The 17096-nt window shown below is 38.8% G+C and overlaps 2 protein-coding genes across 2 annotated transcripts; one reads left to right on the forward strand and one right to left on the reverse strand.

The window, feature by feature from the left end:
- The first annotated feature begins 311 nt into the window (after positions 1 to 311).
- On the forward strand, positions 312 to 9594 carry LOC140952073 (small ribosomal subunit protein mS23-like). The gene is made up of 5 exons (XM_073401489.1): positions 312 to 412; positions 4855 to 5016; positions 5911 to 5985; positions 8269 to 8386; positions 9114 to 9594. Exons 1-5 carry the CDS (start codon positions 372 to 374, stop codon positions 9198 to 9200), a joined length of 483 nt encoding a protein of 160 aa, XP_073257590.1. The 5' UTR covers positions 312 to 371; the 3' UTR covers positions 9201 to 9594.
- A 1682-nt stretch (positions 9595 to 11276) lies between these two features.
- Positions 11277 to 15018, reverse strand: LOC140952529 (uncharacterized). The gene is made up of 2 exons (XM_073401952.1): positions 14961 to 15018; positions 11277 to 12830 (listed from the first exon to the last, which is right to left on the reverse strand). The coding sequence occupies exon 2, from the start codon at positions 12803 to 12805 to the stop codon at positions 11993 to 11995; it is 813 nt and encodes a 270-aa protein (XP_073258053.1). The 5' UTR covers positions 12806 to 12830; positions 14961 to 15018; the 3' UTR covers positions 11277 to 11992.
- Positions 15019 to 17096: the final 2078 nt, after the last annotated feature.

Consider the following 17096-nt stretch of genomic DNA (forward strand, 5'->3'; position numbering starts at 1 on the left):
AGCTTCTACAATTCTTAATTTCTTTTACTAAAATATGGACCATGGGACCAAACTCAAGAGAACAAAAACGGGTAAGAAAGACAATTCACCATGGAAAGGCCTGAACCGCATTGCATGACATTGTTATTTCGATTTGCATTTCAAGTGGAATCGTTTTTCCCCAATTTTAGCCTTTTTCTCCTCATTCCATCCGTCCGCCGCGGCGTTTCAAGTGCCAGCCACGAAATGCCACGCAGCTGGAGATGTGCTTGGGTAACTTGTGCACGGAAATGGCTGCTGTAACCTAAAAACCTGTGGTCAGCGGAGAACTTCATCAGTGTATCAAATCCAAGATGGCGGACAAAACACGTTGCATACAGCCTTGACAAAATATGCCAGGAGCGAGGCACTTACGCGGCACTGTCGCTTCACGGTAATGTTTTATGGGTTTTAAATGTTTTCAGAGAATATTTCAAGGGCGAAGTTCTGGGCTTATGTCTTTTGACTTAACTATGCACATGTATGTTTTGTTAGGCAGCTACATGTAACTCAGACCATCGTTGCTGCATGTTCTGTTAAAATTATATCCTAGGCTTTCTCGGTGTTATGTACTTGAATTAGTATGGAAACGTGGTAGAACAAATTTTTGTTTTATTATATAACAAAGAAAGCAGTGCAAAATTGCACACTACATGGAAAACCACAGGCTGCCCAGACGTAGTATGTGTTACCGAATGAATATATTAATATCCACATGGACAAATTAATGCGATGAGTCGTCGAAACTCCCATGGACTAAAATAGTCTAAAAGTCAAAATATAACAAAGCAAAGCTAAGATACCTTCAACTGAACGTATCCTTGTCTTTCCTGGCCGGTTTAAGTGGCATTTTGTTGAGTTTTGAAATTGTAGGTACTATCCACTAAAGAAGAATTAAAGGCTGGCTACAAAACAAACAGACCATCTCCACGCGCCTTCACACGAAGCGCTATAAATTCGAGAATAATCGACGAATCCGCTCCAAATAACCATCGGCTAATCTGCAGGTAACGTGTGCTCCTGCTTCTGGCTCGCTTGCTCCACAAAACCCATCACAACTGCACAATAATTGCTCGCTCATCAACAACCACTGTTGACCTTTACGCTTCGATATGACCGCAAACGACCAGGTTTAATACGCGACGTGAATATTCAAGCTTAGCGACCGCGTTCGCGCAACAATGCAGCACTTGCTATGGGAGGGATGGTACTATTGCTTCCAGGTCAATCAATCGGGAAAATAATATTGATGCCCTTGTCATTTTTTAAAAAGATCCAATTTGCCCAAGGAGCACCGAACAGATACGAATCTTATAGCGGAGCTAAAAAAAATGAGCGGCAGTGGAAAAAGTGAATAAGAACATGTACCACATTTTCTCCATAAAAAGTGAAAACCAGGAAGTTTTCTGGACGTTTCACGTTGCAGTCATGCAAATCAACGGCAAGGAAATGTACAAGAAAGTGTGCTGCAATTAGACCTATTGTTGTTTTTCACAGTTCTGGTCAAGGGCATCCAACTTTTAATTTTTCACATTTCACTCACCGGGTTAGGCTATTTTTCTTAGAGAGTAAAATGGAATCCTAAAATTTTCGGATTCAAAAATGTGATGAAAGAAGGTATCTGAAAAATTATCTCCTTCGTAATACGTTAAATTGCATCTAAAATTTTCGGGAAAATAATTCTGAATTCCTCGTAATTTCGAAAAGACTCAAGTTCCTCTAGAATGGCCGAACACTGAGATGCAAATTTTATAGCGCCACTTAGAATGCATTTCTATAGAGCTAAAAGTACTTTATGAATAGCTACAGAAGTGTTTTCAATTGAAAGTATTTGAGGAAACAGTCGTTGGGTGGCCCTGTCTCGTTGCCTTCTCCGCTTAGCATTACACGATATATTTTATATTTAGTATGAGCAAACTATAAATCATTAGCTTCGCTTTTAGCCCTCCTGACTAAATTTATGTAAGCGCTGTTTAGAATACATTTTTCGATCAAAAGTACCCTGGACAGCCTTAAATGTGTTTTCGATGCATTTAGGGGGAAATCATCGTTGGGTGCCCCTGAGTTTTGAGAATAATAATAATAATAAAAAAAGATATCGCGCACATAAATTTTACCTTACGATATCTTCAGCTGTATCTTCTATTCAGCTGCATAGCGGGGGCCAGATTTTGCCTTTTTCCTGGGCGGAAAATTCTCGTCCTCCTTCACCAGTTTGGACAACATATTATGGAGTAAGACGTTGTTAATCTAAGCAAATAAGTCTGGTAGAGTCAAGAACCTATGCAAGCGGCTGGACGAACAATGTGACAGCAGCTGAGACAGCGAACGTTAGAAGAATTCGAACATGAAAACCAGGGCTGCCCTGTTGAAAACTTACGGACGGTCCCGCGATCGCCTTTTGTTTTCTGGTCAAAACTAACGCAGCGAACCTTCGGTCAGTCGATTGACCTGGAAGCAATAGTACCATCCCTCCCATAGCAAGTGCTGCATTGTTGCGCGAACGCGGTCGCTAAGCTTGAATATTCACGTCGCGTATTAAACCTGGTCGTTTGCGGTCATATCGAAGCGTAAAGGTCAACAGTGGTTGTTGATGAGCGAGCAATTATTGTGCAGTTGTGATGGGTTTTGTGGAGCAAGCGAGCCAGAAGCAGGAGCACACGTTACCTGCAGATTAGCCGATGGTTATTTGGAGCGGATTCGTCGATTATTCTCGAATTTATAGCGCTTCGTGTGAAGGCGCGTGGAGATGGTCTGTTTGTTTTGTAGCCAGCCTTTAATTCTTCTTTAGTGGATAGTACCTACAATTTCAAAACTCAACAAAATGCCACTTAAACCGGCCAGGAAAGACAAGGATACGTTCAGTTGAAGGTATCTTAGCTTTGTTTTGTTATATTTTGACTTTTAGACTATTTTAGTCCATGGGAGTTTCGACGACTCATCGCATTAATTTGTCCATGTGGATATTAATATATTCATTCAGTGACACATACTACGTCTGGGCCGCCTGTGGGAAAACAATATAAAATGACACTCTAATTTTGTTAAGTAAGAAAAGCATCTTACAAGAGAAATTAATTTTTATTAAGCGCAGGGAGCAAGGAGAAGGCAAGACTAACTCTGTTTGAACATTCTAAATTATCTAGAAACCTAAAAAAGGCTGTAAACAGAGTTCATACAGAGTCTTGAATTCTTGAAAAAGTCTTGAAATTTGCCCAGCAATTTTCCAGACCTGGAAAACGTGTGGAAAATAGAGATATACCATTAAGTAAGTATTCTGAAAGTAATGACCCCTCAAAAGAAGTTACCCTTCAAAATTAGCAATTAAAATTCACAGGTGTTAGCACGTTCCAAAAGTATCGATTTCTGAAAACTAGTTCCCCTTTTGGAAAAAAATTATGGATATGATAGATATAAAAAGGTATGCCAAACTTATCTGAGGTTTGTTTTTAATGATTGTAATGATTTTTGACGTTCCCACTCAACTCTTTAAGCAAATGATGTACATTACATTTTGTTTTAAAAAGTATTCCTTTCTCTTCTGAATACCCGTTGCATGCATATTAGGGATGATGTATTTAAACCTTTTTATCTAGTAAAAACGGCCCATGTGGAGTACACGTTTAAGCTGCCTGAAAGTAGCGACCCTCCAAAAGTGGCGATAGGGAAAGGCTGCTAAATCCAAAAGTAATGAGGGTCGTTACTTTTGGAACTTTATGGTAAAGTCTGGAAAAATGGTTAAAAGTCTTGAGGTTTTTTTCAAAGCTACAAGTGCTCTATAAGGGAAATGTTTCTTCATTTTGGACTACCGTAATCTCATTTAACCTAGCCCACACGTTTGCAGTGTATCATGAAGAAAGCTTTGTTCCTGTGTTTTGTTAAGGTCCATATTGATTACCTATTTGATAACCTCCAGTCTGGAAAAAGAAATTGTTGTTTGGAAAAAAGGTTTGGAAAATTTCTTGAATTTTGGATCCAGTTATCTGTGTGAACCCAGTGTAGAGTAACATTGTCAAATGTAATACAGATAATAGTTATTATTGTAAAAGAGACAAAGCTAACATATTTTTGCGAATGAACTGACATATGCACAACTTAAAACTACAACAGTAACATTATATAAAATTGTACTTATTTGTAGCTAATTCGCCACAAAGCCACAATCTTTCAATCCCTCTGAAATCATTCCAAAGCATGTCTAGCTCATCCCACAAGCAATAATATAATCGACATATAATCGAGGCTGTGGGTTAAATTCCCCACCCTTATGCATGGGGATCAAATTCCCCACCCCCTAGAAGACTGATTATCAAATTCCCTTCCCCCAAGATGACGAAGGTCTCAAATGCCTGGGGTATGCAAGGGTATGTTGGAGCTTTGATTTGACTGATACAATAGTGCTATCCACTGGATAAATCATTTCTCCCAAAGTATGGGGAAGCCAATACCATCCACTGGATAGTGATTTATCTGGCAATATCATTACTGCATGAACAAATTGGCATAAAGGGAAATGTCAAGGACATGAAATGACCTATTATTATGTAGAAATAATAGTAGACATGATAAACAATAAGATTTCTTGAAGTATATGTTGATGTCCAAAACGTTCAATTGGAGATAAAAAGTTTTTCTATCCATGGTCACCACCTGACACCCGACTGAAAAAGTTAATTTCAAGCCTGTGCCTTTTCCGTTCAACAAATTGCAACCTGCTGAGGAACAATCACTAACCATTTTTTTTGCAAAACATTTTGATCAATGTTTAACCTTGTATCTTATGCTTAAAGGATATTCTTCACAAGTAACATTGGCTATTTGCTTTTTAATTTTTAGTGTGCGTAACCTCCTTCGTTCAGGGGCTATCAAAAAAGCATGGGAACCAGTATGGTTTCCAGTTGTGGAAGCTTTCCCCCCATTACTGGAGACCAAAGTTAACAGAAAAGCTGAAGCTGGAAGAATGCAAAAGATCATCTACCCCGAGGATAAATTTAGAAAGTAAGGATTAATTTCCGCAGATGTTTTAAAATATAAGGAAGTGGCACATTTAGGAATCAAAATAAAATTTACAAATTTTCCTGGGATGTGCAAAGCCTACCCTGTCAGAAGAGGCCCTTCAATCTTCTAAGAAAAGTCGAGAAGATCTCCCAACCTTCAAGGAATATGTAAGGGCTTGTTCTCACTGGGTACACAAAACGAACGTCCCTGTCATGATCAGTAGTCAAGCTATCAGAAAAATGTTCATGTATTTTCTTGGATCTACCTAAATGCAGCATGTGACATTGTATATTCTGGGTTTAGGGTGGATGCAAGGCTGGAAATCATACTGAACAGGTGCTAGCTACAACCAGTTGCAAAATAGTTGAGGCACTTTGCATTAAAATTGTTTTTCCAAGTTCAGTGCATCACCAAGGAAGAACTCTTGCAAGTGCAAGAGATTTCCTCCTCTCATCCTGTCATAGTTGTCCCTGCAAGTTTTGAATACATGTGTTTCATGGAATCGTTACCACTTTCAATTGATAGCAAGAGAGGAAGCAGGAATCATGTGAAGTCTGTTTTAACAACATTTTTTGGTTTAAATAGTTAGTGTTTCAAGCTTTTTGCCAGTGGTTGTAACATAGAACCACATGATTTACATACAAAAGGCAGGAAGAACTGCATTAAAGCAGAGTTAACTTGAGCTAAACTCACCTATAATAAAAAATTATTGTTACCTACTGGTAAAATTATCTTCAAGGGGATTAAGACAAGAGAGAAAATAATTTATCATCAACCCCAAATTTGGTAGGAAAAAGTAGGTTTTCTTTTACTACCGGTAACTCTCTTTTCCTACATATAGGTCTTTCCTTTGATTAACTCTAATAAATCTGTTTTTTTCCTTATTTTTATCAGACAGTTCCATGAGCAATTTCAAACCAATCAGCCATTGTACCTATGGAAAGATACAGTTCCCTCCCACTGTGACAGGTAACTAGCAATAAACATATCCTTTCTGTCAAAATCCTTTTTCAGACTTGATGTTTTTTATGGTGATCCTTAGAAAGACTTGAAAGTTAGAAAATAATAATATTATTAACTTATATCATTGTAATAATAATTGCAAAAGTATTATTTTTGCAGGGAGTGATTAATTGGTAACAAACTATGGCAAGCAATATTTGTTGATAGTCTGCACCTCAGTTGTTAAGCCAAGTTGTTTCTGAAGCTAATACACCCTGTACCTGGGTGATTCCCGGGAGTCAGATAGTGACCTAGATCGTTATGAAAAGGATATGTTTTTGTTTTCCTAAATATTAACAAGAAATATGTGAATTGCAGAACCTCATGAGGTAGACATAGTTGATTACCATTGTCTGAGCCCATCAAGTCCATCTACTCCTAATGAAAGTTCTCCTTCAGTTTAAGATTGAGGAAAGAGATCTAAGTGATGCACCATCTTGGATTGTGTTAGGCAGCATGGCCTCCAATGGGTGGTCTGATTTAGTTTGAAATTGATAAGCTGCATTGAAAGAACATTATTTAGCAATTCAGTAGCTCAGTAGCTCATCTGGTGCACGATTTAGGGATAATGTAAATGAAGTGAGATTTTGTGACGCTTCACACATCACACAGCACTGGACATGTGCAATCTATGATACCATATGACTGTGACAGACATCACACAACAGTTTTTGTTTCCAGCCAGCTCTGCATTTGCAAATCGATTTTTAACTGTAGGTCTTTTTTGTAAATATAATTTATGTCCTCCAATTTTGTTGACTACACTACAGCAGATAAGATAATAATTGGGTTACTCCTGGTCTGTGTCTGTTGTTGTGCCCTGTGATGTGTGATAGATCACAAATTTCCTGCGGTAATTACATTCTTCCTAAATCGTGCATGGTATACAGTAGCTCAACTAGGATGAAAAACACAAAATGAAGCAGTTCAATATTTATTAAGCAATGATCAATGTTCAATGTTCTTTTGGAGGTGCCTTCTGCCAATTTCTTGTTAGACAGAACATAATGCATGGAAGACGATGCTGCATACTATATAATTATTATAATTATTATAATTATTTTGTACATGTAGTACATGATCCAAAATTGCTGCTTTGGGTCTGGGGCAGGGGGAGGGGGGCTACTCAACAAAGATTTACCTTACCTTTTGAAATACCATTTCTGACAAAAAGGTACCCCTTTCATATACGGTCCATTGAAAAATGGTACCTTTCTTAACATGCCTCCTAAGGAAGCCTTCTTGTCATTTTTGTGTATAGTTTAATAAATTAAAATGAAAATAAATTAATAAATTAAAATGATATAGGAAACATTTTAAATTAAGGCATTGTTAAAAACTTGCAATAAAAAAATTATAGATTTTCTAACCCTTTCATAAGGGACTTGTCAGAAATTAGCAGAGGGGAAGCGGGGGTGGGAATTTTAAATTTGGGTTCGGAAATGAGGTGACCCATCCCTGCAATGGGAATGAAATTTGCTAACCCTCCCCTTGACCTTGGCCTAAAATATCACGACCCTCCCCCTCTTGTATAAATGATAAAATCTAGTTCTTGCAATACACTAGGGTGAGTCAGTATTATGAAAGCTCAAAATATATTTCTAATCTGTTCTTTGTAATGCCATATACATACATTTTAGATGACAGCATTAAGAGTCTGACTCTGATTCTGACAGCTGATCACTCGACTCTCCTATTTCTCCCAGGTTTTTTTTTTTACAAAATAAAGATTTTCTTTTTTCTTCTGTGGGGGGAACCTCTACGTGATCACGGACACATATTTGCATGACCCTCCCCCTTTTAACGGCCCATTTTTCATGACCCCTCCCTTTTCTGCAGTCTCAAAAAGTTGTGACCCTCCCTCTGTTTCCACCCCCCCTCCCCCCTGCTAATTTCTGGCAAGTTCCTAAACTTCATCTGTTCAATTCCCTACCCTTTTATATACATGTACCTAAACTCTAGAAAAAGGTACCCCTTTTGGGCGGAGCCTTCCTGTACAAAGCATTGTAGGAAGTGACCCCCTCCCTCTGGGTATTTTGTCTCTGGAGGAGAGTTCCATTAGGATCAGATGGACTTTAAAGAAAATGCTCAAAATTATAATGGAGAATAATAATTATTGAAAACGTTGTCGTCTTTTTATTTGTGACATGTAAAAATATGAAGAACCTTAAGGCTATTTGGACTGACCTTGTTCTTTCTGTGGAAAATCATAATTTATCTTTAAAAAGTTATAGTTTGTTTTGTTTTCAGTTTTGTAGAGACCTGTATGCAGCTTGTTCATCAGGGAATGAGTGATGAGGAAGCTGTTGAAAATGCTATCAAGACACTTGAATTTGGAAAGAAAAAAGTAGCAGTGGGCATGAGTGATGTATGTGTACTTAAGTCATTATGATGATAAACTTATAACCTGCTATAATAATGTTTTATTGAGAAAGAAATCGTTTGTTATGAAGTGATGATTAAATCATAACAATCAATGATCTGAATAAAGTTTCTTTGTGCCTTTCACTGTTAAATACAAATAATTGAAATATTGAAATATTTGATGTGCTCAAGTAGATTGACAGTGTCTTATCTTTCTTTGATTGATTTCCTATTTGTTATAAATGAAAAAATGGCCAAAGCAAGTTTTTCTCATGCCTTATTACTTGCGTTTCTTGTGTTTCTTTACCTCTTATGTTGGTAAAATAAAGTAAATAAATTCTTTCACACCTGACGTTTCTGATCTTTAACCTTATGAATCCAATAAAACCAGTTATACAGTGAAAGAGTGATCCAGGAAAATTCTTACACCCCGTGAAGCTGCAGATCTTCAATCTTATGAGTCGGTAAATAATTTGTTTTTCCACTGAGCTGAGCCAGGCAAAGGTGAACCGGCTTGATGTAAAATAAAACCATTCAAGTGGGTGCATATGCACATACCTGTGCATGATGTGTACTGTCCTATCACGCTGTCCTAACAGTGCTGAAATCAGGGCTGTTGATAGCCAATCAGATTAAAGAATTTTGTCATAGTTACAATTAATACTGGTTTTTGATGGTACCTACTATGTAATCTGGAAATTAATATTTAGTTATTCCCTCTATGTTCATAGGATGACTCGGAAGTAGATGATGTCTTAAACCACAAGGACTTTGAAGCTGATTATCCCGCAGATGACAAACCACCAGAGTTGAAATAATTGGCAGGCAGTCAGCTAGTAAGATAATATTTATCAGAGTTTGAAAAAGGTTGTTAGAACAGTGACCAGATAAACTTGTGACTTGCTTGCCTCAATCTGGTCAAGTTGAGCTTTTTGCTTTTTATGTAACATTTTCAAATTTGTCTGCTTGTGTCAACCTAGCCTTCTATACAGATGCCCTCTTGGCTCCTGATTCAAAATCTGGTATTGCCTGACAAGCCAATAGGTCTTCTGCTTTGGAGACTTTTTTTTAACCTTGAACCCTACATCTCATTTTTCTCGTAAGTCATTGTGCAAATAAATCTTGTTATATTTATTGACGGTGAGACCATGGATTGTTAGAGAACTAGACACCATATTGGTGTTCACTGGGCTGCATTGGTCTAAATAAATATGCATATTTTCACCAGAGTAGACAGCCAAGGGAATACTCTACCCTAACCGGGCCTCGGCTAATCTTCATCGTTACGAATTATTCCCAAAAACTTAAAGGAGTTCGACCAAATAATCGCTAGGTTGGTGGCAAAATTTTAAACTGGCCTTCTTTAGCCATTTGAACTTAAGATTGCAAGTTGGAAGACCTGCATGGAACAGGTATAATGTAATGACACAGTCAGAGTTCTAAAGAATTTGGTTTTGGAGGGCTTTACGATTAGCCTTCTCCCGCGCGAGATTGCAATAAAAAAATTAGAAGGGTTTGAAGAAATACACAATCAAAGTCATAGTCACAACGACATGCAAAGCAACATGTTGTGAAGTGTTGTATGCAGAAGGGTGGAGAAAATTCTTCCCATACCCCCTGGCTGTATGTCATCGGGTATAGTATGTCCGCTATCATTTTAGACTGCGAGTAGCCCCTCATTTTGCCTACACTACACAACCGAACACACAAAACAACACTTGGAGGCATGGGCGGGTCGGTCAGCCTAGCCCATGAAACACTACCAGTACCCATCTCCCGCTGAACTCAACCAACCATACATTGAATCAGTGATCTAAGCATAGCTAATTCCAAGGAATAATAAGAGAAAAATTTTGAATACCATTGTAGACGAACGCACATGTGACTGTTGGTTTTGTCTCAGAAGGTCAAAATTGAAGAAGTTAAGTAGGATCGAAACGGGAAAATTAAATCAATGAAAACAGAAGTGATCGATGATACCGTTTTGTTAGTATTGATCCTAGTGAGCTAAAAAGGTTTTGGCAACATTCTAAAATATCAAAGTGGGACCCCCTAGACCTACCTCTTTCGTGGTCAGTCTGATCGTCCGGTCAACCTCGTCCCCAGCGTCTTCGTCCAGATCTCAAATATAAACGACGTGGTACAACAAATTGAAACGCAAACAGGTTAAATTGTTGAATTTTTGTCCCCTTAGGGAGCAGGGATTTCGTCCAGAAGGCGAAATCCCGAGGAGGCACTCTAGTAACTCACGCGTATAGTAAGGAAAGTACTTACAGTTGGAATATACAGTCAGTATGCCAGAAAAAATCTCGACTTGCTTCACAGGGGCCGCGAGGAATCGGTAGTTAATGATGACGTTTCTATTGTTTGCGCCCGCAAGTACGAAATGGTTAGGATGACGTTAAGACAGAAAATCGCGAGGGGACCGGTTAGGTAGATTTTGTGACATTTATTGTGCAGTCATCCTTCGATACTCTTTTACGTTACGTGTTATCAGTGACATTCTGTGGAGCAGTTGTTTTGAAAGTTATGGACCAAAACACACTCGTTAAGCGCAGATGAAGTTCTAAGGTGCGTGTAACTGTGTATATATATGGAGAGTTTGCCAGACACGAGTTCACATTTTTTTGATTGGAAACCTTGCCAGACACTCTTTCTCTCTCTTTGGCCGGAATAAGACTCAACCCCAAACAAGCAAGACGAGTGAACAACGGCTAGCTTATCACTAGCAGAACTATGGACGATTACAGAAATTCGCCGACAATCAAATTCTGTGCTGACTTATTCCCTGCTCACAGATGTCCTTCCGCTATAAAGTTTAAAAGAAGACTCAAGAATGCGCTATCGTGAATTGATCAATCGTCCTTTTAATTTCTAAGGCTAACTTTCCAGCAAATAAAATGAACTAAATGTAAAAAGTTAAAAAGAAATAGCAAAAAATTCAACTTCTAATTAAATCTTTTCTTATGGTTTAGAATAAACTATTCTCGAGACTGAGAATGTTTTGATCAAAGCTGTGTAAATCGACCTGAAACTGTGCCTGAAACCTTGCGCCGTTTCCTGTATTTATCTCACCTATTGTATGGAATATGTGCGAGAATCTTCATTATGAATCGGTAAATTATTTCAAAGAGCTACACAACGAGCAAGAATACTATTGACCGACAATATACAGAACGAGGGCAGCTGTAGTGTCAACTATTACTAGTTTAATCTCTTTAGAGTGCACGTGACAACGATGAGTTTCCCTTCAATATATAAGGTTAGTTTTTGTTAGCATTAATTGTACCCCAAATGCCGTATGATACATTAAGATAAACGTGATAGCTGTGCATGCTCTTATATTAATTTATACAGTACTTCATCTAAGCAACAATCGCTTGATTTCTGTCGTACTATCTATTACATGTGGATAAACGTAACTGGGTTAGGTTGTAGTTTGGTAATTGTGAGTTACTGCCCTACTGAAAAGTAGCTATCTAATAAGCTTTGGTAGACTGTAAATAAACCCATATTATCTCCCTCTGAGTGTTGAGTGCTGTTGTGTTTGAGTTTGACTTTCTTACATTAAGAGCCACTCCGTGCAGCAGGTTTACTGCGGCCCATTATTTCATTGTGGCTGCTGGGTTGTGACTATCAAAGTTGTACCTCCCTTTATAAGCTCAAAGCCAAAATCTTTGGCGACGAATTTCCAACTATGTTTCTTGAATTCCTCTTTAGCGCCTGTTGCAGCGACTTTCATAATTATCGGACACATATTTTTGTAACTCGCCTTTGTCAACTCAGCAAAGACGTCTTCTGCTGTTTTCTCGGCGAGAGACTCCAACAAAATTTGGACAAAATCCTTGTTAAGTCGAAAACTGTTGGAAAGTAATTTAGCAAAAGCAATTTCTTGCATTTTCTTGAGAGTCAGTTTTCCACTTTGTAACATCACCTCCTCGGTTGCTTTAGTAACCACTCCTTTTGCTATTTCTTTTCCATACTTCTCACCCACCTCCTTAGTAGCTTCTTTAGCGGCAGCTTTTACAAGTTCCTTAGTTTCTTGTATAGCAGCGGCTTTTCCACTAGCTGTAACTGTCCCTGTTGCCAACTGTTTTCCAAGTTCTCCGCCCATTTTCTTTTGTAGTATCTTCACGCTCGACTTCGCCTCTTGCTTTGCAGCATCGACAACAGCCTTTTTGCCACTTCCCTGCACTGCTTCCTTAATACTACTTGCAACTCCAAGCGTAACTATTTCCGCAACCCCCGAGACTATATTTATCGCACAACTAACATTATTGCCATTTTTGTAGTCGTTTCTCGCGTCAATAAAGTCTACAGCTGCCCCAGACCCAGGTGCAAAATAATTCATCGCCATCTTTGCTCCAGTCTTTAAGGCAAGCTTTCCTAGGTACGATGCCCAGCCTTCGGTTTCGTCTGACATTTTTTACAGACATCAACGACAAAATCTGAAAGTGTGAAATCAAGTGAGTGAGTGAGTGAATGTGTGGGGTTATTGAACAAAGCCAAATACTCTCCTTTTTTTGGTTCTTTTATAAAGAATTTAAAATTATTATGCATGCTACTTGATATTTTGTTAATGAAGCCAGGAGCGCTTACCATTTGTATGGAAAACCCGGAAATTCCGGGGAGAATTCAATGTATCGAAGCGAACGGCCGTGAACACTATCTTGGAACGGCTGGATAAGGTGGATGAGGTGAGAGCTAGAGTGCGACTGTCAGGCGATGAAATTACATTTTCTGACGTTATAAGAGTTAAATTTTATCCATCGCGAAATTATTTTACTTACAAAGGGTTGTAAGAAGACAAATTTTATTATTCAAGCTGAATATTCTTCTCCACCATTAATACCACTCGAGAGGTTCCACTGACACATACAATCAACGACGTCATGCAATTCCAAGAAAGTTCCGCTTTATCGCCGGACCTGTTATTGACAGTTTGCATATTTCTCTGACAAGTTTCTTGGAATTCTAGTTTAGTAAGTCGAACCTTTCTCATAAAACAAATGCATGTATATTCGATCCAACAGCCAACCGCAACGAACAAATGCATTTAAAAAACCTGTACTGGATAACTCAATAGACGACATGTTGGCAGACTAGTAGCTACTAGTACTTCTTGTTAACTTTTCCATGTGTTATGATTTCCTTGCTTCTGCCTCGACCCTGTTTAAAGATTATTCGTCATGAGTTTATCAAAGAAACGAAGGCTGAATTCTGGCGGTATTATACGGTCTTATACGAGTCACTTAGGCCTCTTACCTAGGCTGTAAGAGAAGACGAACGAACGATGTATAGTGTTGTCAATTCATTTTGTGGTGTTATAAAATTATGAGGATTCGTTAAAAGCCACTCAATCTTATCTTTACAGGTCAGTATGGAATTTTCTACCATTTGTTGCAGTTTTCACCGGCATTTGTACAGCGATAGACGCCATTTTGGATTCAGCTGTAGTTTTTACCTGATTTTGCATACAATTCACACTGACATTTCCAAGAAAGCTCCGCTTGAATGATTGCTAAAAGTTCCCCAGAGTTGTAGTTCAGTGATTCGAAAGTTTCTCGTAAATAATCAGTTGGACAAATTAAGTCGATTATACGCGTTTTTTCCGTAGGATCAACTACACCGAAACCGAAGACTTAGAGGCGGCCGATTGTAGGACTTCTTGAAAACTATTCCGCGGCTTATGATTTTAACGGTATATGTCTCCTCGTTTCTGCTTCGATCATGCTAAAAGATCACTCGCCATATCAAGCCATTAATTTTTGAAAGATTCTCTCCGGCGAGAAGGCTGTATTTTTGATATTCAAGGTAAGAATATACAGATATAAAGGCCGAACAGGAAATAGTACTAATTTTTAACACCAACGACACCGCCATGCATATTGTTCAGGAGAAAATTCAGTTAAGCGCAGTTTGTATCATAGTAGGAACAGCGAGCTTGTGGTATTCACACTGTATTCAGTATTGCGGTCCCTCTTAAACTGGCAGAATGCAGAGATTGTTTAATTTCAGCTTCGTATCAACGATTCTTTATAGGCGACTGAGGCTTGATCCGAAGTAAATAATGTGGTTTGTCAGGAGTAAGGCCTTGGTTAAAAACACTTACTGGTGTAGAAACACAACGACATTAAATAAACACAAAGACGTTTGGCACAAGCGAGGCCTTGGTAAAAAGCAGTTAAAGGGTTAGAAACCCAAGGCGGATCGTTGATAATGAACTGTTCTGAGTCGCAGGGGCAAAGAGTTCGTCACATACATAAACTTTTCTGTAGAAACAGCAAGCCCTTGATGTCGGAATTGACAAGCCACACAGAGCAGATATAGATTTATAACTCATTATTGCCAAGCTGTAATGCTTGGCTCCACTATCCGTATTTAACACCGCTATAGGTTTGGATTCGAGATGTTAGAATTGGCAGCCATCATATCACGGCAAGCGACACAAAAATTGGCGTATTGCGCCGAACAAATGAAAGATTAAGAACAAACTACATGATGGATTCATACTTTGGGCATTGAGCAACCATGCCCACGGAGTCGATACTGCATGGATTGAAAGCACTCTTACTTACCTCAAAGTAAAAAGTGTTGAAGCAGAAGTCTTATAGATCGGCCAAAACTTAACCTCTGTGATAGTGTGGTTGAAAAGGCCGAGGAGCGCTCTTCGTCTTATCTTTAGTTAAGGCCACCGCCCAATGATCTTGTACCCATCTGATTGGACAATCAGGGTAAAACAATCTTGCACGTGACATCATGGTAGCTGTGTTGGTGGTCAAAACAAAAACATATCTATCCTCAGGGAACTAAACACCATTTTCATGTAAATTCTTTACAATAATTTTTTATTGTATTGACCACCAACATGGCCGCCATGTCACTCGGTTGCATACCAAGAATACCTAAATATAAATTTTGTGAATAATTGTAAAGTTGTTTTGGTGGAAATTCGGACCATTTAAAACACCTTTGAAAAAACCTTCAATTTAACTCTGCGTCCTGCCTGAATACGTGCATATTTTTGTTACGTAATTTTTAGCTATAAATAGTCAGAAACGCTTTAATAATTTTTTCCATATAAGGAGTCGCCATGGAAATACCTACGTTACATTTTCGTCACATGTTTGTTAAATGCTAGGAATGTCACGCATTTCAACGGTCGGTTGGCTCAAGCAAGGCTTAGCTCCATAATTCCCGAACTGTGGCCTAAAATTCTTTCCAGAATTTCCCGAAAAAAGCTTTAAAATTCTTTTTAGAAATGTCTAAAATTCCCGAAAATTCTCAAAATATTTCGTTTTTTGATGGCGATATAACCAGAAAGAATGAGTAGTAATCGTAAAATATCGTTTATTACCAATGTGTAAAGGTTCCAAGAAACATCATTTTGCATTTGTTTAGATATGTATTTATCTTCCCTTTCAAACGAATGTCCTATAGTGCTCTAGAAACTGCTGTAGCATGTGAGCGGACTGAACCCTCTCCTGGTCGGTAGGAATAAAAAAAACGTCTTTGGCCGTGAAATGTTGCCAAAATGTCGGGTGAATGTTCAAATTGCTCTAAAATTCTCGAATTTATCAATTTTTTTCTAAAATTCCCGAGATTTCTAAAATTCTTTTTGATGTCTAAAATTCCTCCCAAAATTCCGGAAATATGTAGATAAGCCTAACGGTCGGGGTTCGTTGTGGGTTCATGGCTACACTTTTTTAGCCTGCGTTGCAGCCGGCCCACGTACTCGTCTAAACCATCTATAGAGAAGGTTAGAGCGTCTGCGACGCAGGCAACACTTTCTCAAAATCCTTCGCTTCTCATTTCCGGTTCCAGTAGTTGGCCCCAGCGCGAGCTCTCGCTGTCTCGCTCGCTGTCTCCGCCGAAAACATAAAAAATCTACCGCTTGGGTTTCGCGCTCGTGAAAAAAATTGAGCTCGACTTGTAGGCAAGTCTAGTTCATGGCGTTATAAGTGTTTTGGGGGGGCTACTTTCCTCTGCAGAAGCCTCCATGCTGGCATCATTAAGCTGGAATGGAAGTAAAGGCAGGCGGTGGTTTCGCGCTAACTGAGCCGCCAAACATGTTTCGAAGCTGACATGGCGGTTCACGAGTGAATTTGGGCGAGTTTTGACTTGTAAACAAAGCAATAGATACAATATTTCACTGGTAGGACTGGGTGGCCCAACACTTCTACGCTCACGGTGTGACTCAATTACCCAAAATTCCTTTCGAGCACGAACTAGCCAAGTTGAGATACCGTAAAATTCCGAAAATAAGCCCCTCCATGTATAAGCCCCCCAAACTCGTAACGCAAAAAACCCTCCGTCAAATCGCCCCCTCCCCTAAATATAAGCCCCCCCCCGGGGGGGGGGGGCTTGTACTTGGAAATTGCCCTCGAATACAAAGAAAAACAAAGCAAAAACGGTAAATTTCCTTCCAACTAAAAGGCTAGCCCAATCGATTTTAAAACGCAAATTTCCCTCCGTACATAAGCCCCTCTAAAAGGCCTTTGAAAAATATAAGCCCCGCGGCTTATAGTCGGAATTTTACGATAAGCGATCATCTGATACTGGCTCTAAGAAAATGGCTGAAGCATGTCCATAATTGGCAAGAGAAAAAATTCCAACTAAATACCAAGGTATGGCCTTGAGAATTGCTGTAAATCCAGACTTTCGATTTTAAATAAATTTTTTGCATAAAAAATCGACGACGAAAAAGTGTAATT

The sequence above is a fragment of the Porites lutea genome, chromosome 11 (assembly GCF_958299795.1).
Source record: "Porites lutea chromosome 11, jaPorLute2.1, whole genome shotgun sequence".
In the NCBI taxonomy this organism is placed as follows: domain Eukaryota; kingdom Metazoa; phylum Cnidaria; class Anthozoa; order Scleractinia; family Poritidae; genus Porites; species Porites lutea.